The following is a 25,612-nucleotide window of genomic DNA, read 5'->3' as shown; positions in this document are numbered from 1 at the left end:
AAAAGCAGTCTGAAGAGAATGAAAGACCGTTCATTCAGCTGAGCTTCTATTAACCAGTCATTCAAGAACGTGAATAGCAGTCTCCCACTTAAACTAAGAATAGATTGCACAAAAAAAAAAAGGTCAGTGCCTTAGGGAAAGCTACCAAAGAAGAAAAGAGCCCAGACAGGAGGTTTTCAGCTGGTAATGGTTCAGACTTACCAAGCATTATACATCTTTACTGTGCAGACACATGAGGACAAACATCTTAGCTCAAGGGTTATGAACCTGAGTAGTTCTGATATTAGGGGCTAGATCAATTTATGACAAAATTGAAACTTATGTTTAGGTCCAAGAGAGGCTAAGTCTCCTCTTCTACTCTTTCTACTCTGAGAGATAAGAAAGAAGGCTAAAGAAGGCTATAAAGCTGCTTTTTTTTTCCTCAGCTACAGATTCTCTAGATATCTGTGTCAACACTGTGTCTACTTTTCAGTGAAGCACATGCATTCAAGGATAGTTCCTAAAGAGAGACAGGGAGGGAGACTGTGGACAACAGAAAGGCAATCTGTTCAATCTCCAGCTTCTGCCTGGCCTGGAACACTGTGTGAAAGGTATTGCACAACCACAGCCATCTGTATGATGTTAACATACTGACAGACAGAAGAAAAGCAGTTCCTCCTACAGAAAGGAGGAGTCAGAAGATAAGTGGAATCCCTGGGTAAGAATGGAGACTAGCCGTAATTTCTAATGCCAAGCTTTTTATTTTCTGAACAAAGAAAGAGTTTGGCATACACAAATTGAAGAAGGTACCCAGCAACCTCCGTGTTAATACTCTGTCTCAAACCAGGCTATAGCAAATAAAGTTATTCACAATTTTACAGATATTCAAAACAGACAAGACAGTTACAAAATATATATAAGACCCTTCTTATGTTAAGATAAATCCCTTCCCCCCAGTTTCTCTCTCTCTTTCTCTCTGTTCCTCTCTCTTCCCTGATCTCACTTCAACTGGGGATTCCTTCTGTCAGGATCAAGGTGCACTACTCAAAGAGAACCCTTTCCCAATTCCAGCCTTCATAGCCACTTTTGGGTCTTCAGTTTCAAGGTTCCTTTCTCTCAAGAACATATTTCTCTCTTATTCAGATGATTACCACACTTGCAATGGCTATTTAGTTTGGCCAGACGGCAGATGTAAATGCTGCAATCTCTAAATGTAGCTTGCTTGGTTTTCTCCAAAGCAAGAACCAAAATGATGGCAAGGGAAAAGCATTTAAGAATTCTGTCCATGTCAGTGCTGATACTTCCTATCAGGTTTTCCAGTTGTGGGAGGCAGGAAGCAGGAGTCTGCCGAAGGATCCTGGCCAGGTCCATAAAAGTATTGCCATTGCAAAAGGAAATCCAAGTTGCAAGTAGTAGTCAAAGGATACAAACGCTTAGCTATGTTCTCCACAGAAATTCATATGATGAACTCTTGGAATAAGCATTGATAACCCACAGCACAATGAGCTAAACTTTCCGGACAGTAAAGGGGAGTTTACTCAAGAGTTTCCATGCAACAGAGTCCTCCTGTAAATCCTCCAGTGACTAACAAGGAATTTCTAATGTACAAAGCTCTGCATGGTGTCTCACAGGTTTATAGACTAGCTTAGAAACTTAATGGATGCCTGTCATCAAATTCTACCTTCTGAAAAGCACAGAAACAAACATGGCTTGGAAGAGGTATCCTAAATTCGTATGTCAAAGAAAGCAATGGTATATTCTGACAAGTCTACTTCACCTCCTGTTTTTAAACAGATATTTGCATCACCTGAAGTTGAGAAAGATAAAGAGGTCCATGAGGAGTCACACAGAAGAATGGAAAGCCATCACGCACATGGCACAAGTTAAAAAATAGCCACTGTCAAAAAAACCCATGCTCCACCAACCTGGCATGGATGGGGGCCTGCTGATAGGATTGATGGGCAGGTTCTAGGTGGAGTCCAGAGCACAGATCTTTTAACACCACATCAGGATGGTGATCTGACCAGGAGTGAAACCACTGACACACCAGACTGGGTGCAGGCCTTTAAGTGAGAGTCCTATTGACAAAGATCAGATGGTCAGGTGCTGCTTTCACTAGTGAAAGCTGAGATAGGATGTATCATGGATCCTCTGCTTGGGCTAAGGTTGGGCAGAACAAAGCCAGGTGAGTCCAAAGCCAAAGTGACAGAGTCTGAAACCAAAACAGTTCTACAAAATTATTCCTGGGCTAAGCAGATTCAGAGTGGTCAGAAGAGTGTCAAAAGAGCATGCATCCAAGCATTCCCCAGTCTTCTAAAGGGAGTCATGGGGATTTGAGGCCACCCCCCTAAAGAAGCATAGATAATAGATTCATTCATTTTTATGTTCATATTACCTTTAACTGATTAACAAATACTAGAACAAGCAGGTATACACCACGCACACAAGAGCTATTCACAATCAGGTCAAAGGACTGCATGCACACAGTGCTGAAAAGCAATTTTTGGTAAAGACTACTAAAATCCTTGTCAAAATGGTAAGCACAGAACCCAAAGTAAACTGAAAATAAAGTAGTCCTAAAGTAACATAACAGCCTACACAGAGCACATGGACCCAGCTGTGAGACAGTTAAATGACAGCAAACGTGCATCCTGTTTCATACATATCAAGGTAATGCATCCACATACCCCCCTACAGACACTGCAGAGACGAAATATTCAAGTCTCAGTATGAGGTATATACATCTTTTAGGGAAATGTAGACAGTAGCCTACCATATACCATATCTCCAAAGCAGGAAATGAATCTGCCCCTATTCTGAGGCATCTAAGAAACTGATGCTAAAGACTAATGGCCAGGGTTACGTCTACACTTTGTAATGGCAGATAAGGGAGAAGTCCTTGAGCTAGCTAGTTATGAGCAGGCTTAGTGCATTCACCAGGGAAAGTGCTGTACTGGACAATATAGCTGCACTGCTATTAGTTTTGTAGGAAACCTAGTTGCATCTAGTTCAAGCAACCCTTTGATTCCCAACTGCACTGCACTGGAACAAAAAAAAAAAAAAAAAAAAAAAAGGCAGGCAGAAACTTTAATTAAAAAAACCCCACTGAGCAGTATTACTAACCATGGAATTATCAAAAGCCACAAGATACCTCCCTGGTGACATTGTGCTTTACCTATCATGCAGCCTCAGGTCAAGTAGTTCAGTGTTTGCCTTTTGTGTAAGTACAACATAGACACAGAAACTAAACATTAATTACAGGGGTGTCATCTTGCCGGTACTTTCCAAGATCAGCAACACATTTTTATAACTTGTACTTCATCACATGGTCTGTTCATGGTTCAGACTGGTGGGGGGTTACTGCTTAGGGGGTCATGAGACTTATGGGATACAGGAAAAGACGTATCTGGGGATTATACAAGATTTAGCATGATATGTTTATAGGAGGAATCAAAGGCAATAAACAGGAGGAATCAAGATAGTTTGGGGAGGAACAAGCATGGGAAAACAGAAAAACAAAGGGATAAAGGGGGCCAGTTCAAGCTACACAGGTGGCTGGTTAGTACTTGTTTGGCCAAGATCTGTGCTTGTTCACCCCAGACCTCTTGGGACTACATGCTCAGTCTTGCTACTGGTTGGAGCTGGGAACATGGAGCTTGGGCAAACCTGCATGTTTCTACTGGGCTACAGGATTCAGTGATACCCAACACAAGACAACAAAGACATTATATCGACAGCGGAAGAGCCAATTACTTTCCCATAAATTTTGCTTTTACCCTCAGACTGCAGATGCAGATTAAAGTGCAAGGGCTGAGAAGATAAGGACTGTTTAGGAAGAACAGAATGGCACTGGGGAAAAATGCTCACACAACAGAGTTACAATCTCTTTCTTCTGCTTGCTCATAATGCAAGCGCTGAAGTGTCCTCCAGAAAGCTCAGGGAAACACTGTTAGTAAGGCCAATTATAGGTTGTGTAAAGACATAGTTAATGAGTTCCATAGCCTAGGAGTTCAGCAAGTAATAAAAAAAATAGAAAAATGTCATGACTAAAACCAACATTTGCAGTTACATTAGCCAGGATGAAGTGAGTAAAACTATGAAACACGGCCAACAGAGCAGAAGTTCAGAAGGTATTCATTCCTGTGGCTTAGTCAAATACCTCATAGCCCTCATTTCACACTGTCTAGTAATACTTACTGAAGCATCTGACATTAACTAAACAGACAAGTTAATAAATTGGATAATTAGTCTCTTCTGCTGAAAGTATCTTAATATACATCTCCACAGATATTTTCCTACTCTGCTTAAATAGTGCCATTCAACAGCTACAGAGTGAATCTCAAAGCTTATGTGCATCAAAGGTGATAGCAGTCTTGGAAGAAGAAAGGAAATCAGTGTATTTTTCAAGTTTATTGCACCTCTCATTTCTATCATTATCCCAAGACTGATGTGACCTCACTGCAAGAGTTATTATAATAGAAACCTCAGATATGTATACCATATAATTTTTGAGGAATGATATGCCTTTTGCATTATCTGATAGTGTGCATAGCACTGGAAGAAAAAATATTATGAAAAAAAAATCAGAGACATATACTTTCAAAGATTGTAGAACTAATGTAAATAATAATATCACTAATAATGTAAGATACTTGGGAAGACAAAAAAAAGAATCAAAAGCTATCTCACTGCAAAACAGAATAACTTTGGATACGTATACACAGTTTTTGCAGGCAGCTGAGATCTCCACCTATTTTCTAAACATAGACAAGGAAGCTAAAAGTTACATTCACAAGAAAAACTACAAAAGACCCAGCACCAAAAAGACATTGTTTCTGAATGATTCACATAACTGGCAGAGCACACTCACCTGAAAGATACTGCAGGCATACTTATTCCTATTAATACTTAGCAGGTAATTATCACATGACAGACAGCTTCAGGTCTCTTTCCAGAAGACTTTATGATACTGAACCCTGAAAGTGCTAAAAACTTTACATTTAGTACAATACAACTTAAATCTCTTCTCTGTTCAACACTGAGTAGTGAAGAGAACAAAGAGGAGAGTGGGACCAGCATGTGTCAGAGGGAACTCTGAGTGAGCAGCTATTCTCCATGATATTTATGACTTGTATGTATATATCTGTATGCAGAATAGTAATAATAAAGTCACTAGTAATATTAAATTCACTAAACGTCACTAAATAAAGGTCATTAATAATATTAAATTCGTTCAAAGGAAACATTTATCCTTACAGGTCATTTTTACCTCTTCGTCAAAAAAAATCTTTGTGTTTAAATTAATATAGAAATACAGGAATATCAATCAAGACACATGAAGTCACTATGCAATGTTTTTAGCATTAGTTCATGTTATATTACCTACATATAATATAACCTGGCATCTGCACCTTTCTATTATACTTTGTGGCAGACAAGGTATGGCATTACACAGCTCATAAAAAGAGCTTCTGAAGTTTTTTCCTATCTCTGAGGCCTACTATGATTTCTACATTATTTTCCACTCACCCAGTGCCTAATTCTTCCATTCCCAAGTTGTCCTTTCTATACCCATGACCCAACAGATTAGCTATAAATTTTCTTTCCTAAACTTCTACCTGCTTGTGTCAGTCTTCCACGACGAGAAACTTAGATCTAGCTTTTATTGTCAGCTGATTTATCCTAGAGCTTCCTCCTGTATACTCTGTTTGGGGAGGGAACTGAGGGCAATATCCCTTTTCTCAGGTCATCCAGCTGGCCCCACAGTGGCCCAGGCAGCTCAGGTAATGTTCTGCTAGTTTGGTTCCTGGCATGTGGCAAAGGTGACTCCATCAGAAATAAGCATTTAAGGGATTTAAAAAATTGCAGTTCTCCCAGGCTTTTTAGCTAGGCCACACATCAATAGATTTTCATAGGAATCGATAAAAAAACCCCACATCTGCCCCCAGTGGACTTGCTCCAGGAACGAACTGCAATTTTCATTTGTGAAGGCTGACCTAACCAGCGTGTTCTGTGCTGTGCAGTGAAGATCTCTGACCTCCCTAACAAGTCATACTTGCTCTATGACTATATTACATGCACTTTACGATGAGAAAGTAACTGTTACATTGCATCATACATAAATTACATAACCTTTTATGGGAGCTTATTTCTCATCGTTTTAATAGCCTACAGCCTGGTGAAGACTTACCCTGCGAAAACTTGATTCAGAGAGAAATGTGATCCATACATGCTCTATGCTGTCTTAAATCATCCTGATTTGAGATTTGCATAAGGGAATTTCTGAACAGGGCACGTTTAAGACTGTGTAGTAGAACGTTAATAAAGCACCTCTTGTACTGGGTGTCTGTGCCCAAGTTTGGCAGCAAGGAGGGAGGTTGCAGGGGCGGCCCTTTTGAGCAGAGGCCAGGGGCCACCCTGTGCCTGTGCACAGCTGGTGGTACCTCTAGGAAAACATATTTAAGAAAGACCAGAAAATGCCAGGTACAGAAAGGAGGAGAGGAAAAAAGAGCAAGAAACAGCAGAGGGAACCTCAAGGTCAGAGGAAGAGGTGCTCCATGGTGGAGCAGACACTCCCTGCAGTCTGTGGAAGACACATGCTGGAGAAGAAAAGGCACAAGAAGAAAGAAATGGTAGAGGAAAAACCACTACATCCTGATCATAACCCCTCAACACCCCTTTTGCACTGTTTGCTTCCTCTCTGAAGGGACTTGGACTGAGTGTAACCTGTGGTGATAATATGGGAGGAGGAAAAGAGTCTGGAGGAGGGGGGAGGTCAAGTTGAGCCTGGGAAAGCAGGGAGGAAAGCTGTTGGTTTAGTGTTTGTCTTTTTGTTTACCACTACCCACATTATTAATTTTTTAAATTTTATTTGGCAACAAATTAAGTAAATTCTCCCCCAGTTGAGTCTGTTTGCCTACCATGGTAATTGGTAAGCAGTCTTTATCTCAACCCATGAGCTTTTTCATTCCTGTTCTTCCCACTTTCTCTCCCATCCTGCTGAGGAGGGGAGTAAGCAAGCAGCTAGGTGGGAGTTGGACTGTTAGCCTAGGCTACACCACCATACCTCTCAACTAAAAAACCCCAAAATAAAGTCCACAGGCAAGAAAACTGGTCCTCAGTATTTTGTGGTTTTTATTGAAATGGGTGGCTAAAAACATTTCAGACACACAGACAACTACTCTGAAGAGAAAGGATATAGTCACATATTTGCTACAGGATACAGTCAAAACACTGTGATTCTCTCCTCCCCAAAGGGATTTGATTAGAGAATCACTTGTAGAAGAACTCTGAGAAACTGTAAAACATCTGAGAAGGCACAGAATGTATTAACCCCTGTCGCTGTACAGAAAGGAGCTTTGTACATGAGGGAGTTGGAGAAGCGCCAGGGGACAAGTACTCAAATATCAGTGCGTGCTGAAAGAAGCCAAGTCTGTGAGCTTTATCTCAACAGAGAGAAAGAGAAGACTTCTGACATTATTAATACGAGCGTGCACAGCAGTGATAAATCACTAAGCTGAAAACTGACAGGTTCTGAAAAATATAGAAAGAAGATTCAAGACTTGAAAGTGGTTGTTGCAGAAGAACTAAAGAAGGTTTCTGAAAATCAAATATAAAGTGAGTATTTGATGGATGAGTGCTAGACATTAAACCTGAATTAATTTGGCACAATGACATTACTGGATACACACTGGAGGTTTGTTTGAGATAAGAACATAGTACTTAGAGGAGGAAAGAAAGGAGCAAATCTTTTCGAACTACTTGAATGGACAGGACAGAATAGATGGAAAATTTTAATCTCGGTTACTGAAGCTGCTGAAAAAATGACTAGCAAGCCACACAAGCCACTGACAGAGTTCCACAACGACAAAGCAAAACCTAAATATAGTCTAATTTAAGGACAGAGAAAAAAAAGTAGATTTGGGAGTTTAGAAGACATCCACACCTCCCAGCACTATCTAGAGCCTCAGACAGCTGGTAATAGCAGACAGCACTGCAGAATCAGTCCTCTAAACCATAGATGAAAATAAGAGTGAGAAGCTTGGAAACCATAGGGAATCATTAATACAGATATCCATCTTGTATTTCTTAGTGAAGAGCTGGCTTCTATGAATAGAAAGGTTATGGCAAAATCTTTGTCCCACTGAAATTGAAAGTGAAATGATGTGATCCTAAAGAAAGTATATTAGCTAAGTATTTATAAACAACAAATTTCTGTGATTATGTGCCTTTTGTGCCTTTCAGGAAAACCAGCAGGATACATGAGTTATCATAATGCATAAACTGGACCTTGCATTATTGGCAGAGTCCACATGCTTTTTCATACACACTGGCAAGCATATTGCTGTGCTTTATTAGTTTTGTCCCAGAACATTGATTTCAGATTTTCTGGCCCACTAAAAACCAAATCTGTCCTAATATTCACACTGGAGAATTTTGACAGACAATTCTCCATATGCAGGAGAATGACCTTTGCCTTTCTAAGGTTGCAAAGACACTTCAATTTCTTCTTATATAAACATCCTTCTGTAACAACTGGGGCAGATGCTCACAGAAGGCACCTCCTTACATCAAAACTTGACTTGCAGAAACGGTGAAATAGGCTTTTGCTATTCTTTCAGTCAAGACAAGAGCAGAAGCCACAACCTGACAATACCAATCTCCACAATGGTTTTCAATTTGTTTTGTGGGCAAAGATTGCTCTTGTTTTCAGAGAAGATATTATACTACCTAATAATTTCTTTTGTACTGTTAACTCCTCAGGTCTTACCACCTTGATCAAGGATGTAACACAGCCAGAGAACGTATCACGGTTGCTATTAAATTCATCAGATTTAGCCATATACTATATTGTTATGAAACCAATTAATTGCTTGCCTGAATTCATTTGGTCATTTTCAAATCATTTCCTGTCAAACATCTGCAGAGGATCAAGTTATTCTTCATGGTTTTGCCATAAAATTTTGCTCTTATTTCTTTAATCCATTTCATTCACAGATTCTTCCTTATTTTTTTTGGTTCCAATTTCAATTTGAGGTGGAATGGCCTTTATATATTAAACTAGGAAAGTTTTGATACCATTAGTCTTTGTGTATCAGTTCTGAATTCACTTCTATCCCAGCTACGCATTTTTTGCTGATGTTGTTATTTCTGCAGAATGTTTTTGCTTGGACTCTCACCCTACTCCCACTGAAGTCATTCAGTTGGAATCTCCATCACTTTGAATAATCATTATACTGTACAAAGCGAAAAAATATGCAATAGCGAGACAGTAAGAAAAAAGTCTATTACTTTATATTAAAATATAGCTGGGTTGAGAATAGGGCTAAAGAAAATCTAGAATTCATAAAAAGTAGTATAACATTTTTTCTTTTTGGTTAGTTTTGTTGATTGAGAAGTTTGTAAGTTTTGCCTTTCTTTCAAATATATACCCCAGTTTTCTAGTAAAACCTGCTACAGTAAGTGTAAGGCAATAGCTTTTCACAGGTGCTGGATGGAAGTGCATTTTGCTCTGACACAAACTGCCCCAATACAACTGAAGAAGTTTAGATGAGTGAAAAGTTGTGTGGGGAGGAGGAAAGCTGAAGACTTTGCAAGTAAACGGGAATCCTAAAAAGGGAGAGACTGCAGATCCAATCTCTTGCCAACTGTATTTTTGCCCCTACTCCATGAAAAAGCATAAATCCTCTCCCACAGTCTGGCAGACACTTTCCTCTGCCTGTATTTAATCAACATTTTCCTATTACAGGCCCAGCTTTCCCTCCTTCAACTTTTATCACTTCTTCTTCATTAAGAAAACAAATCACATTTTCCTTCTTTAGTTCTTTCATTTCTTCCAACTCAGTCTTCCTCTAGACATGAAATAAAGATGACCTATCCACTACTCCAGCATGCACTAGCAGGTTTAACTTGCTTCTTTAAGTGTTGTAAATTCTAGCTAACATTTTCCCCACTGCACCCAATGTGATGAATTCAAGGGTGCTTTGGCTTGAGAAATGCTGTATGAAAGCACACTTGTATAGTGTTAATAAATACAACATGACACAAGTATGTATGGCAAGAAATAAAACCCACTGAAGTGAGAAAAATCTGCATGAGCTTCCAGGAGCTTTGGGTAAGGTCTTTGATACTTGCATTAGTAGGAGACAGAGCTAAAAGGGATGAGAGAAATGGGATCCTTGAAACTGTCCAATTTATTCACAGAAAGACTATTTAAGGTCATATCAAGCTATTCTTGTCTCTGCTTGTTCTGCACATCATAAGTAACCACTGAAGGGAATAATTACTGCTGGGGTTACTTCATAAAGAAGATGCTATTTGAATTTTAGAATAACAGGAAATAGAGTTATATATTAAGCTTGAAATAGATTTTACTGTCCATACCAGACAAGCTTCTCATGACAAGCAATATCACATTTCACCAGAAGATTGGGTCCTTGCAACCGAACAAAACTCTTTTTCCCCACAAAATATTTCAAATGTTTTCATATATATGACCTACGTTAGGACAGGGTTATCAAGTTATCATGTGCCTAATTATACAATAATACCAATTTGACCTTAGGTGGGAATTAATACGGCAAGTCTGTCCTGCAGCCAAGATAACAGGAAATTATTATGTATATACACACGCGCACTCGATGCTTTCGCTACTCAAAGTACACCCAGTGGGGAAGTACAGGCAACACGATTTTTTAATGCAGGTTCAAAGCTGCTTTAATGCTATCCACGGTGGTATTCAGTGCTTACTGCATAAAGTGGTAAAGAAAAACACAGAACTAAAAGCAATACCTCTGTTGTAGCAACTCTCCAGTATTTCTGAAAAATACTGTTTTTTCCCGTGTTTAACTTAACCCTGGGAACCAGATTTAAAGTACTGACTTAAAGGAAATCTATATAATGGCCAAGTTAAATAAAAAAGCTGATTATTTTCAGAATATCACACAAGTCATATGGGTTATGATCTGACCTTCTGGAGCTGGTTTACTCGCATTTGTTTTTTCTGGATCCTTCACCTTGGATTTACTTGTTTCTTTTCTTCTCTCTATATCTTTAACTGAAAAGTAAGGGGGAAAAGAAATAATCAATCAAAATAGAAACAGTGAAGTCAGAAGCATGTAATTTTCTTCTTCCAGATAAAGAAGTTGCACGCAACATCTTGCGATATGCTTAGGTAGCAAGTGACTGTTACTGGGTTTTCCCTCCCTCCCTTTGGGTTTACTCTTTTTATGAATCTTTCCCCATTGTATCATTATTAAAGTTTTCAAAAGTGATTCTCCTCGCACAGGAGAGTCCAAATACAGTGACATCAGCACCTAAGCCCACGCTGACAAGATCCAGCACTGGAAATATAGTCCAGAAAATTGGCAAAGCTAGCTGGGGAAAGTCCAGCATTGCAGAGTTCCACTCCAAGTCATTCAACACAAAAGCACACAAGCCAGCTGCTACATTATCCTCTTTAAAGAATGAGCTTAGATCCCATGCCCAAATCTGTGTTCAGGGCACCAAACACTCCCACGAGAGCAAAGTTGCTCCAAAGCTCAGACTTCAACAGTTTCCTGTCCCACAAGTGGGTGGGATACCTCCCTTATGATGTCCCAAATCTCTCATTAACAGCCAAGCAGAACCCAGCCTGATTATCAATTCCTAATATTACATTAGTAGCCAGTATCACTCTACTCACTGTCTGAAAGATTCTGACAAAATCATTGCTAATGTCACGTATTAAGGAAAAAAAAGATCCTTTTAGAATTTCCTTAGAACTCTAATTGGTGTCAACACCTCAGCTGTCTACAATGGCCAGGAACAGCTTAAAAGAATGAAACAGAGAATAACTTTCATAGAAAATAAAATTCTACTCCAATTAAAATCGTTAGTTTATGTAGAGCTGGATTACGATGGGCACTCAGACAAGCAGGCACTGAGTCTTAGCCAGGATCAGAGTCTCTCTGTGCTACATCATTCAAAAAACACTGTAAGAAGGTGAAAGAAGGTTATCTGTCTCTTGAAACATATGATACAAAATAGACATCCAAGTATTGTTTTACAGAAGTGGAACCAGAGTCAAATGGATTTCGCTAATTTACCCAACAGTATATGGAATATCTGAAACAGCCAAGAGTGCTCTAAGTTCCAATTCAAAATATAATCACAAGACCATCCTAAGATCTTAGGAAGACAGCAAGCCATTGTCAAGCATCCGAGTATGACCTTCTCAGTGTGATAACCTTCTGCAGAACCTACAGCCCTCACGCTCCAGGTATAGAGTCAGGAAAACTGGTGATAAAATAACTGAAGTTTTGACTCCTCTCCTTACTAACACAGCTTGTGGACCAGTACATCACCTCTACCTTTAGTGAACGGTTGTGAAACTGGTTCAGAAGCAAATTCAGATCCACAAGCTTGCTGAGGAATCGCTTTTACTGAGGTAGATCTTGGTTATTAGCTGGGTTACAGACAAAGCCACAATGACACCAAGTCCTTACCTAAACAAGTCTCCAACTAAAATAAGAGGTGAAATTACCAGAATAATACTAGTCAAAAAGGATGCCATTGCTTAGCCTTCTAAGAGCATTCCTTTGAGAAAAGGCTAAGAGCAAGCTAAGGAGCTGCTTGATGGCCTCCTCTAATGCTAATGCTGTTGAGCAGCACGACTCCAGAGAAACAGTATGAAAATCTGAAAATGCTCATAGGAGACAAGTTGGTCACATACTGGCAGAGACTTCTGGATTTGGAAAAGCCATTTCTAACTGTCAAAATTCTAGCCTCATAGGAAGAACAGACAAGAAGACCCCAGTTTTACTCACATATTTACACAGACAAAAAAAAAAAATTATCTACTGCATGCTTTTATAGATGCATTTTTTCATTCCCAGTGATCTTTATTAATTATATACTATGTACAGTAGCTTACAAGCAGCAGTAGAATAAGAAAGTATACCTGGCTACATAAAGAGGAATACTCCTTTAACAAAAAAAAAATTTATTGTAGGCTTGAGAATTCTTTGTACATCAGTTAAAACTCAGCAACATTAAAAACTTACTTCTAACGCACTAAACCAGAGGATATTCTCAAAGCTTTGTATATGTTTGACCTTTTTTCATCTCAAGAATTAGTGACCACTTGTCAGAGAAGGGGAAAAAACCCATAGAACACAGGACAGCAAAAAAGAAGGATTTGTATACGTGCTGTATCTGGCTTTACTCATGCAAGGCATCATACTGTCAAATGGAACTCCAGCCTCATTAAGTACTACATGTTTTCACCTGCAGCAAAGAAAGAGTATACTAAAGAGAATGTAACATTCTTAAATCAAGTTGCCAGCTCTACTTTTCCTGAAGAATAGAGGTAGTTTAAAAAACAGCCACACCTAATGTTATAGAAGTCGGTGTGACTTTCTGTGGGCTGCTCTTCAGTGCTCAAGCAACCTGTGGTTTTATGGGTTTCCTAGCCAGGATAGAACTTAAAGTAGTAAACACACAGCTGCAGTGATGAAAAGCTAGAAAGACTTTGACACACACCACATCAAGCAGTCAGCATATTTTATCTTGTACTGGTTCTAAGAGAAAAATGGTTTAGCAATGATAGTGAGAAATATTCACTGTCAAGGGAATTCAGTAGGCTTTCAACTGTACTCTCAGACTGTCACATTTTTATCTTTATTGACCAAATCTTCACTGATAATATTTAACTGATCTGTTTAAGATGCAGATCAAGACAAATCAGCTAAGACATATATATCACTATGATATAGACATTAAGAGTATGTGTAGGTCAGATAAAAAAAGTCTTAAGCATAATTTGTAAACATATTTGACAGTTGAAGACCAGTAAGAATTTAGTCTTTCATAGTATCACTGAACTAGCAACTAGTTGCCAGTTGGCACAGCTATAAGAATGTTTTAATAAAAAGTTGGAAGGAGGGAAGGAAAATTTTTAAGTATCAGAATATAGCACTTCCCTTCTTGTTTCTGCTCACTGAAGATTCTTTTCCACAAGATACTGACTAATTTCATAACAGAATGGGGAAGGAAAGAATTCCAAACCAATGGAAACAAAGACAGCCCAAAGCAAGAATTTCCCATGCAAGAGCGACTGGATCAATTCAGGACTCCAGCTGTATATGTACCAGTTAAAATCTGCAGCTCTGATTAGCCTTCCACCACAGAAGAAACTGTTTTTCCACCGTCCTCCTTTGTGTCAGACTTTGTTACAATTTCACAAGTTACATTAAATATCTGATAAGTTCTGCATGTCAGGCATAATAAGACACATACTTCTGAACTGGCCTTGTGCTGGCTTACTCTCCCTGTCTTCACTGAATGCAATGATCTGAAGGGCATAGTTTTGATCTGGAATAAGACCTTGAATAATTGCTTTGGTTGCAGTGTTTTGAAGAATTAACTGATTGGTTTTTCCACCTGTAAGAGAAAAGACAAAAAAAAAACATAAATACATAATTTTGTTTTCTTTTCTTATAGCATGGTAAATGCAATGACTTAAAACTACCAACTATCTCAAGCTCTACAATGACCCAAGTGTTCCCCCTTTTGGGACTATCCATGCAGCCAGGCCAGAGGGCATCCCAGAAAAGTAAGAAGTCAGGCAGCCTGACCAAAGACATGGACCAGTGTTCTTAGATAGAAACACTTTTCAATCAATCAGCCTTTGTATCTGGGCCTCATGGAACAGCCACAGTGTTCAGCAAAACTAATTATTAAGAAAAAAAAAAAAAGAAGTATTTGACAAAAGGTTGTCAGGTTTGGTAACATCATACCCACAGGCTTTCACACTGCTCTGTGATTGGCTGCCAGTTCTGACCCCATCATACCTACGTCATCTCTGAATACCATCTTTGCCCACTTTCTTTGGGCAAGTTCTCATGTATAAATACAAATATTAAACATTTCCGTGTATACATATATATAAAGATGGTATACAAATACATACAAATATGTATTTTAGCTGTATGTTAAAAATGTATCTATATCCAAATTTAAATATGTACAGAAGTAGTACCTCTACACAGGTAGTCTGATATAGCCACTGTTGCCTATCTTTACATTTCAAATTTTCATTAAAAAAAAAAATTTAAAAGGTTGGGTTTGGGTTTTTTTAAGTTTGGTCTAAAATCTTTTTGGTCTTTTTTGGGGAGCCCACTATGAGAGAAGGCGCAAGGAGATCCACCTCAAAGCTTTGACTGAAACAATGTTCCTATGCTCTCCCTTGAACACTTCCTAGGCTTCCTTACACCCCACTGGAAGAAAGATAAAGACAGATGATCAGTGACAATTCCCAAGGACTACATATGAAGCATCACTAGCATCTACCCACTTCTACTACCTCTGAAGCATTCAATTGCCATATTCTATGCCTATGACCACCCTCTGCTGAGATCAATTTCTCTCTTCTGTTGACCAGTCAATACTCCATTATCCACAGCTTGCTTACAGATACTTAGGCCTGAAGGATGACACTAGCCTCTGAAAAGCTGTTCAGCCTTGGGAAGATAGTCTTTTCACCTTAAAAGAGAACATACAGAGTTTTGTTTTACCTGAACTTGGAGTGACAAGAAGCTTATATCCAGTGAATTGCCCTTTGGGGGCTTTCCAAGAGATCTGTACACTGTCAGGACTGACTACATTATATCTTAGTCTTGTTGGTGGGGCCACTGCAAGTGGGGAAAGAAAACAACATTTTAAATACAAATAAAAAGCAACCACCAATTTTAAACAAACAAACACATATAGGAAGACAACACAAAATTTTAATGGTAAAGGATGCAAGTTATTCAAAATGTCACATACATCAGTTTATTAGTTTGTAAAATGACATCCCCAGGTGCACTATTTCCCTCAGACATACCTTTTATTTATCTCTTTATAAAAACAAACTAACAACCTAACAGCGGAGGACAGAAAGACACACAGTGTTAGATGTTAAGACTCTAGTTTAGCAGGCAAAGCTGGTAATAAAAATGCTCTTTGTTAATATATGGGAATTAAAATTCTCTCCTTGCTTACACTGACAATATGCATTACCTAGCCTCCTTACCTCACATTACCGTGGGCGTTTCCCCACATTTAAGGTCATTCAGGGCCAAATTTTCAAAGCCTTGTAAAGACACAATAACCAAGAGGAAAGATAGGCATGCACAAGGCAGAGGGAACATCAGCTGCCCAGTTTGCAAACCTGGCCTAAGCAGCACACAGACTTGCCCAGCTGCAAGCACTGCTTCGCTCTCATCAAGACTAGCAGGCATGCACAGGCTAGTCAAGATTTAAAAAGGGGCAATCTGGATGGTAAGCAAATCTGGCTTCTATTTATATTGTGCCATCACCTAGGTTTCAAATAGAAGCAGCAGGTGAGATGAGTAAAAGCATGAAATGACTGAGAAAGAGGTGAAGCAATGCACAGAGGAACAAATGGAAAACCCGCCCTACGTTGTTACTGCAGTATCAGCAACTTTGTGTCTGTGCACATAAACTAGTTTTTCACAGCTTTGCATCCCTCTGCTCAGGCAAACTCCACTGATGCTGGACAACACTCTGCATAGCATTTCTGTTCTGCTTCAGGGAGCCAAATCCTTCACAGCAAACAACTGCAGCAGAGCTGCTAGTTGTGCAGCCTGTGGTATCCAAGGCTGTCAATAAGGAGAAATCTTCATACATTTGAATAGGGTTTGGCTCACTGATCTAGAGGGAAAGGCAGCCAGGGAACCTACCCAGAGGCTGAACAACAGAAAGGGCTAGAAAAGCTTAACAAACTCCCCCTCCAACCTCACCCCTCCTCTTCTCACCACCTCCACAGCTCCCTGAACTTTCTCCTTCATTTTCCAAACCCTTGCTGTCCCTGCCACTACCACGCTTACAGTTTATGTTAGTAAGCCTAAGAAATAAGGGAAAATATCTGAAGGGGGGAAGTGGCAATTTCTTTTCCCCAGGGCCCAAGATAGCTCTTAATTGACTAGGCTCATGCCCACAGTTTGTTGGTCCACTAGATATAATAAACCAACAGTTCTCATGATATTTCTGAGATCTAAGGATTACAGCATATGGAGCATCTGAGTCAACTGGCAGAATGTGCTAGCCAACAGTCTCTGGCCTCTCCATTTGACCTGCTACAGTCAATGCAACTCTGGCACTAGCAGCAGCCAAAGACCTGTCCCAAACTGATTACTTTTTCCTACGTGCTTCTTTTTCCAACAGCTTGGAGGAAGAAAGAAGAAGGAAAGAGGCAGGCTGCAGTTTTTATTGAGATGCAGAGTGGTGGATTTTTCATGTCATCTACCATTACAAACATTCTGGGTCTTAGAAGTAAAAATCTGAAGGTTTAATACAAGAGGTGTATTCCCTTGCATTCAGCCTCTCAATCCCTAAGGGACAATTTTGCCAGACCAAAGGCAGGTTCTGCAGTTCAAGTCCCTCTCTCTTGAGGGACTTCACACCAGAACACAGAAAAGAGAGTACATAAGCACCAAGAACAGCTTAGTAACACCTCCACATTCTCAAAGACTTCAAAGAACAAGCTCAAGAAGAGGGGCAAGGGGACAGAAACAGGAGGTAGCACACCAATTCCACACACTCAGAACTGTTCTGGTTCACAGCACCGGGTTTATACCCAAACAGTGCATTCCCCCAGTTGCTGGGCACAGTCTTGTCAGACCTCGTCTTAAGACTGCTTGTCACCTCCCTGAAGTTTAGAGAAAGAGAGGCTGCAAGCGAGAGCATGTGCAGGAATCATTGCAAATACAAAATCAGTTCTTTGAAAATTTGGCCCTTGTACTGCAAAATGTTTTGCTGGGCAGGTTTCTGCAAGAACATTCAGCATGCTATAATTGTAATAAAATGACAGAGACTATGGCAAAAAGTTTTGAAAGCCAAGCAGACTGTAGTTACAGATTACAGCTTTTAATTCATTCTCAAGATTCATTCTGTCTTCAAGCTATACATAAATCACAATTAATTGGGGCTGAATGAACCAAGAGTGACAAATCATACCTAGAAGTTTGCAAAATACGCAATTCCTTTTATTATTTAGTCTAACGAATAGTGAATAAACTTTTGAATAATGACAGTATGCAAGTGTAAAAATGCCACATATTTTACCACGATTAAGTGGTAAATTTGTATGGGAATTAAGAGGCAGAGCAGAGAGTAACAAAGTAACACCGAGGACTGACAAAAAGTCATGTCTTAGAATTTCAGAGTTCATTTGCTCTGCCATCTTCTTCCTTCCCTTGTCATTCCATTCCATCCTACCTTCAACAACAGTTTATGAAAGCACCTTCTAACAAAGAAGCATAGTTCTGACCTAATTGCTATTAGCCATCACCAAACCAGGTAAATTTTGGTAGCCCCTAAAAAACAATCACAGATCTTACAAGCAAAGAAGGACACAATCACCAAAAGTTTTTCTGTTTACTACAGAGTTACAGTGTGCAAGACTAGAAAAGTTGTGCCAGAATAGTCTTTACATAACTAGTCAATTTTCACAGAGTACTTTTTGTATCAAAGGTGGCAGTGCAGGGGAACAGACATTCCCACACAGCAATTAACCATAAGGAAGAAAAGGATTATTCACCAGACAGATACTCAACTTGTGTCTTAGTTGTGCAAAGACTAACATTCTGGCATAGAAAAGTACATATAGCTAAGGAAGTTAAAAATCTAACACTTGAACAGACAACAAAATATTGATGGGAATTACTACACATTCACCAACCTGAAGAGGATATCTTTATTTCTTTGGACCTTTAATGTCTGTGGAACAAAATCTCACTTCTTGCAGAAAGGGAAAAAAATTAATCCAAGCTGAGTCAGTTAACTGATAAAAATCAGTAGCTAGAGCTTGTTAAGTGGTTTTACAGGAATGAAAAAGTGAATGGCTGTCAGCAACATTAGAGCAGTCACCCAAAAGAAAACTACAGGCAAGTTCAAGGCTTTGGTTTATGCCACCAGATAAATTAGCACTCCAGATACATGACTCTTGTGGACAACTAGGGAAAGAGTGTTTTGAACTATTCCATATCTTAATGGAAAGGAAAAATACCATAAATTGCATATGTGCAGGTCTCTAAGACATCCAGTATTCTAGGAGTGGATACTAACTAAACCTTGTGGCTTCCAATTTACTTTTGTCATAAGAATTGAACAAGTTAATATGTACCACAATTACTGAGCAATTGCATTAGTAACACATGGAACTTATTGCTACACAAAGAAAAGTTTCCATCTTTAAATACAGAAGAATTCTTAAAGCAAGTTACTTTATGAATAAATGGAAAATTCTAAAGTATTTTTCTTGCCCACCACTATTTTTGTGTACTATATAAGAACATAAGTAGACAAAAACTGGATTTTTTTTGTTGCTGTTGTTTAAATGCTGAATGAAGAATAAACAGCAGTGATGAAAGAATAATTGTAAAGTAAAAACTGAATGGCACTATGTGGTTTATAAGGCATTCAGGCAATAAATGAGATAAAACCATGTAGCTCAACACAGATGACTCCTCAGTTGAAGGAATAAGTTGTAGCTTCAGGCATGTTGACTTCAGTCTCCCGAACATATTCCCTTTTCCAAGAAGTCACATTACACACCTTTACCTGAGCACCTTTGCCAAAGGAAGGAAACACAAGCTGGAACTAATACCAGCTCTTCCTACACCTTGGCAGAGCATACGATTTCTTAAAACAGACAAACATACTGTTAGTGCTGTATTAAATTGTAAATAGTTAGCAAGCTGCAAGAAGTGTTTACTGCAAGGGGTGGCAACCTTGAGAAGATAAAGGATTTGAGAAACATCTTATTGCTTTAAGTGTAGCAGGAGATATTTTTATTCCGTGAACATGGAATAGAGACTTTGTATCATCTCATTCAATAACATGAGTCGTTCTGGGCCAAGGCAATACTCCACTTAGCTTAGTATCACACTGCTGACAGCATTCAGCAGCTGATGCTTGCTGAAAGAGTGTAAGAACAAGGGAAGTACTGTTCTTTATTCATCAAGTACACCAACTCTAGCTTTTGCTGGTGCAATGATTGTGGAAAAAACGCTCTGACCTTCATTTTGTTGTATTAATAGTTTGAGAGTTTTCTCCCTTACATATAACCACTTAAATCAATGGGTGGGGTTTTTTTTTAAAAAAAAAAAAAAAAAGAATGCGGGAAGAGTATGGTTTTTCAAGATGAAGGAATCTTGCAAAACTTTCTAGAGATGCATCTCAATCCCCAATCCTGTTTTGCAAATCTTAACCATATGTATTAGGACTGAAATACAGGGAGAGAGGACTAACCATATGCTTTGCTTTATTGGCTCATTAAGTCACAAACATTCTGGACCTCATTTCTGCCCAGAATTGATGTGTTGAACATCGGGAACATTTATTCCTTCATTCACCTCACATCGCCCACAAGAAATATTACTGCTTACATGTGTCCCTAAATTCTGGGAGAGGCTTGTAAAACACTCGCAGATTCCCAAACATCCAAGATGGTATGCTTTCCCAGCACTTGAGTGCCACGCAGACTGGACAGCACTGCTACTTGCATTTATCAGAATTTGGAAAGCCTCAGAGGTTGCCACTACTCTCTGAATGTGCTCATGAATAATGCATTATACAGGACACTTTAGAAAGGACCCGGGATTAAATTCTGCTCCCAGTTACACCTCTGCAGTCTCATATCAAAGCAATTACATAAATACAAAGTTGAGAGAAACATCCTTCTTTAGAAATCATAAAAACTCGTTGGCATTCTTCCTCCCTTCTTCCCCCAGCAATAGGACAAATTTTCTCTAGAAGTCAAACCACTGTCAATACAATCCAACAAGTATTTAAGACTAACAATCTCAGCAGTATCTTTTAATACCCACAAAGGACATTTAAAGAAGAAGCTGCAGAAGTAGTCTGTGACATTTAACAGTGCAATTTAACTGTGCAATATGTATGACGTAAGTGTTACAATAGCTACCGTTCCAACAAAGAAAAAAATATATATTCCATACAAGCCTAATATCATAGCTGGTCCCTCAAACTTACTTGATTATGTAGAAGACAAACACAGCAATTTCTGATCAGTACTTTCATGTAAATAAGAGTAAAAAAAAAGTTCCATATAACTAATTTTGAGACACCTGATTTATGCTATTTGAGATATTAGGTTCAAAGAGCACACACAAACATATAATTCTACCTCCCCCCTGAGATCAGCAGCAAAACTCCTGCTTCATTTCAGTAGTACTGGATCCACATCCTACTAAGATGGAAGCAACACTTGCATTTGGAATAAGAAAGTCTATTTCTGCACATCAGAGTGACAAGCTCCATCTCCTTATTTATGACTTACCTTGGCCCTCGGTGTCACTGATGAAGAAAGCTGTGACAGCTAAAAAAGCCAAGAAGAAATAGGTCTGTATATCACACCGACAAAGCATCTTCTTCCCCTCAATACACACAGTATCAGCAGGTCTGAAAACACACAGAACAAAAAGACTTATTAAACCTGCAAAGATAAGGCATCCACTTTAATGAAAAGGGCGGGCAAAATCTGGATTCCATTAAAAATATTAGGAATTTGCCATTGACATCAGCAAAGCCAAGATCTCATCCTGACAGCAGTTTTATAACCAAAGTATGTTTTACCTGAACCCCATTTGGGCCACTCAACAGTTATGAAAATTTGGCCCATGTAAAGAGAAAATTGGTATTCTTTGCTAAGCATACATGAGTACTGGAAGTAGAGTTTGTTACGCGTAACAAGGTAAAATGGGCGTCTCTATACAATCCAGTGCCGCAAGCACTTTATCAACATACATGTAGTAGAGAACTCTGAAGCCCTCAATAACAAAGTAGGACTAAAACGGTTACCTACTTTATATCCAGAAAGCATCCAGAATGGGATGTTAAATTATGTGTTCTGGGACTGTGTAATAAAAAGAACTGCCCTGCAAGTCTACCATAAAATAACAGATGTGTGTACTCAATAATCCCAGTGAAATAATCACTGATCAGTTCAACTGAGCAATTTTGCACATCAGTTGCCAAAAAAGGCAGGACTTTGTTTTGAGGAAACACAAGTCCTTGTCTCACTGTCCTCTACAGCCTACTCTATTTTTCCTTTTTCTGTCTTATTCAACTTATTCTGTGCTCTCTGTTATACCGCCTGGCACTTACAGTGACTAAAGCAGACACAGCTCAGAAGGCATGCAGGGTATCAGCTGAGTAACCACTAATGCTATTGGTAGGTAATACCATGGTCAAAAATATTTACTCTAACTTGACCAGTTCGGAACATTAACACCTTAGACTGCAACACTATATGAACACTCAAGGTAGTCCTTGGTGAACTAGCTGGGTTACAGGAAGCAATTCTGTTGCCAAAGAACAAGTTCCAGAAGGGGTAATTTATCTGTCCACAGAAGCTAGGTTAAGAACAGTACAAATTTCATTATCTGAACTTGGCCTTTAACACTTGCCAGCACAGTTATTCAACATGTATAGAAGCACCTCTGCAGATACATCAACATGTTCATATCATCATGCTTATAAACATTCATCTATCACTCAACTTTACTACACTAGTTTTAGTCAATTTTCTGGGTCAGGAAGATTTTTTGCTGCCCTCTCTTATTAGTATTTTATGGGAGAATTAAATTAATATAATTAATAGTAAATTTCTTGCTGTCAACAAAGAGTCAGCATTTGAAGGTTTACTTTAGTAAATTATGGTTTATGTATTTCCATGTTGCAGGTCCTTCCCATTTACCTCCTGTGTCATTTTCTCTAATATTCCCAACATACCATCATTGAATTTGCCTTCCATGTTTTCACTGTCTTCTGAGGAAGGCACAAAGTAAGTGGTTCAACCACCATCGAATATGAAAGGCAGACTGAAGTACCTCAAACCATTAGTAAACAAATAAGAGGATAAGACCTACATCTCCTTCTCTCTTCAAGTATTCACAATTTGCCAGTTATCCCAGGGCTTGGTAGGTCTACTGTTGCAAATCCCAGTCATAAATGCTCGATATGCCACCTAGAAATGTATAGGGGCCTTAATCATTGTGAATTCCATCCCCACAGGAGGTTACCCAAGTTTTAGCCAAATTATCAACAGATTTCACCCTACTTAAATATATATTTTGAATCCATCTCTCACAGTATAAATTTCTCAAGACAGAAGCAAATAGCCAGATCCAATAACAAAGATATGCACCAGAAACTTAAGTACTGCTTCACCCAGTTCTTGGGACACATCCTTCAGGTGGGATTCAGAAACCCAAGCAAAGTGCCCAGGCTTCCTGCTACATGAACACAAAGAGTCAGACACCCAAGGACTGGATCCAGAGGAGTCAGCACAGCAGGCAGGTGCCTAGTGACGGGCAATAGGAAGAACGTCTTAAACAGTCTGAAATCCACCCCTTGTGTATCTCACACTGGGTATTGATGCTTCTCCCTCACTCAGGAATACAACTTGGAGCAAGTACATGTAGACTCTTCAAAGAACAGCATACAACTCACTCTTCAATGCAGTCACCACTGATGATGTGCAGATTTCTTTCCGTGTAATAATCCAGACATGAAAATATTCACTCACAGTGGTGGCTCAATTCCCCATCTGCTAGATTTGATATAAACTCTCCTCCCAATTAAGAGCTATAAATACTGACAGGTAACCCTGTGTAGAAACACTCTCTATTGCTGCTTTTAGAGAAAAGCCATTGCACAGAGAAGCAAGATTTATTGGGATACAGACAACTGGTGCTGGCTAAACCAGGCACAAGTTCACCTCCGCACTTCAAGGTTCACTGAACTAGGAAAGGCAAGCACCAGTCTGCAGCCACCTTGTGGCTGACATCATCCGTGAATAAAAAGAAATACCCTATTCCTCCTACTTTTTTTATGTATCACCTTTTATTAACTATTTGGTAAAACAATTATCTAACAGAACAGCTCCGGCAGCAGAGACCAAACCCTCCCAAGGCAAGAGCCCTGCCCGGGAGGTGAGCCCCGCTCGACACGGGCCTGGCAACAGGGCACCTTCTCCTGAGGGAACAACCCGCCTTCGCCACCTCCCAGCCCGGGAGACGCGACACACATCTGCGTGCTCAGCACCGCCCTGCCCGGGCGAGAGGCAGAGCCACCTCGGCACCGCCCCGGCTCCCGTCCCCAAGGCTGACAGCTAGCGCTGCCCTCCCGCCTGGGACCCCGGGGGTCATTTCTCCTCTCTCGGTGGCTCGTTATGGAGCGCCGCGACCCTGCGTCCACCCGCTGCCTGGGAACGGCCCCGTTTCTCGGGTCAACGTCCCGCCGGGCGAACGGACGAGCACGACCTGCGCCGGCACCGCCGCGGCCTCGAGGGAGCGACCGGGCCCGCCGCCATGGCCGCCGCCCCCACACGGGAAGGGCGGGAAGGCGACAGAGGGGGCCGGCGGCGAGGCGGGGACGCCGTCCCGGCTCTCGCAGACCCGCCGGCGGTGCCACGACCCGGCGGGCGCGTTCCGTCCGCCTCCCCACAGCCCGCGCGACAGGGCTCCAGCCTGGCCTGAGGGGCCCCCGCCCGCCGCCTCCTCTTCGGGGCGCTCCCCGCCACCTGCACCCATGGGCCTCCGGTCTGAAAGCGGCCCACCCCCCGCCCGAGGTTAAGAAAGGGACAGCGGGGAGCTCGTTGCCTCCGCCGAGCTGAGGCGAGGGACGGGCCCCGTGAGACCCCCGGGGCTGTCCGCCGGCAGGGAGCGGAGACCCGCCGCGGCGGGGGCGGGCTCGCCTGCCCAGGCAGCCGCCCGCTGCAGTAACACCCTCCCGGCGCCGGGCGTGAGGGGCCGGGGCGAGGCGAGGCCAACAGCCTCGACGCGCCGCGGGAGGGAGGATGCACCGCGGGGGAACGCGAGCGGCAGCCAAACCCCCCGTTTTAAAGTGCAACTGGTTATTTTTAAATTACGATTCTTTTTAAAAGTAAGATTTTTTTCAGGAGTTTCTAAGCGGCTCCCCTCCCCGCCCCAGGCTCACCACTTCCCGCGCCTCCATCTCCTCCCTCCCTCCGGGGCTCCGCTCCGGCCGCCGCGGGGGTGGCCGGGCAGGTGGGTGGGGAGCGGCCCGGCCCTGCCCCTGCCCCCCAGCCCCGGAGGGAGCCGAAGCGGAGCTCACACCGACCTGTGCGGGCATCGGCGAGGGAGCCGCCGGTGCGGGTGCGGCCGCTCGTTTTCACGCGGGGCTGCGGGTGTTGAGGCGGCTGCGGGACAGCCGCTTCCCTCCCCTCTGGCCGCTCTTCCCCTCGCTGCGGCGCATCTGATAAGGCGAAAGGGTAGCGACAGGAGGCGGGCAATTATAGAGCAGAAGGTGGAAAGAAGGGGGGAGAAAAAAGAGGCATGAGCGATGCCGGAGATCCAACCCCCCGCCCCCGAGCCCGACCTCCGCGGCGGGGGCGCGGCCAGGTGCGCGGGGAGGCAGGGCTGGGGGCTCCGGGGGTGGGGGGGGGGAAATCTCGGGCGGCGTTACATGTGTAGGTGCTGTGCTTTTCCGTGTCCTCTTACTTCTGATTTTGCTGCCTTTTAACTCATTTTCCTCTTTCCGAAGTTCCTCGTTTACTTCGTTTGAAATGATTGAGAAGGTGCCTATTCCGCGGTACGGCTTG

General features: G+C 41.2%; 1 protein-coding gene across 7 annotated transcripts in view; it reads right to left on the bottom strand.

Annotated features, from left to right (window-relative positions):
• COL14A1 (collagen type XIV alpha 1 chain) overlaps positions 1 to 25,256 on the bottom strand; it is a 127,427-nt gene extending 102,171 nt beyond the window's left edge. For 6 of the 7 annotated variants that reach the window (XR_012631297.1, XM_074887238.1, XM_074887201.1 and 3 more), the window contains exons 1-5: positions 25,132 to 25,256; positions 21,326 to 21,447; positions 15,534 to 15,650; positions 14,257 to 14,400; positions 10,949 to 11,035 (exon numbers count right to left, since the gene is read on the bottom strand). Coding sequence is in view for 6 of the 7 variants with exons in the window: in XM_074887238.1 (XP_074743339.1) it covers positions 10,949 to 11,035; positions 14,257 to 14,400; positions 15,534 to 15,650; positions 21,326 to 21,413 (436 nt within the window). In the remaining variant the exon portion in view is untranslated. The remainder of the gene's footprint in view (positions 1 to 10,948; positions 11,036 to 14,256; positions 14,401 to 15,533; positions 15,651 to 21,325; positions 21,448 to 25,131) is intronic. The other variant, XM_074887219.1, reaches the window with a different exon arrangement.
• Between the last annotated feature and the right edge of the window lie 356 nt (positions 25,257 to 25,612).

This window comes from Strix uralensis, chromosome 1 (genome assembly GCF_047716275.1).
Source record: "Strix uralensis isolate ZFMK-TIS-50842 chromosome 1, bStrUra1, whole genome shotgun sequence".
NCBI classification, from domain to species: Eukaryota; Metazoa; Chordata; class Aves; order Strigiformes; family Strigidae; genus Strix; species Strix uralensis.
Note: the sequence above shows the minus strand (reverse complement) of the source record. Positions and strands in the feature narration are given on the sequence as shown.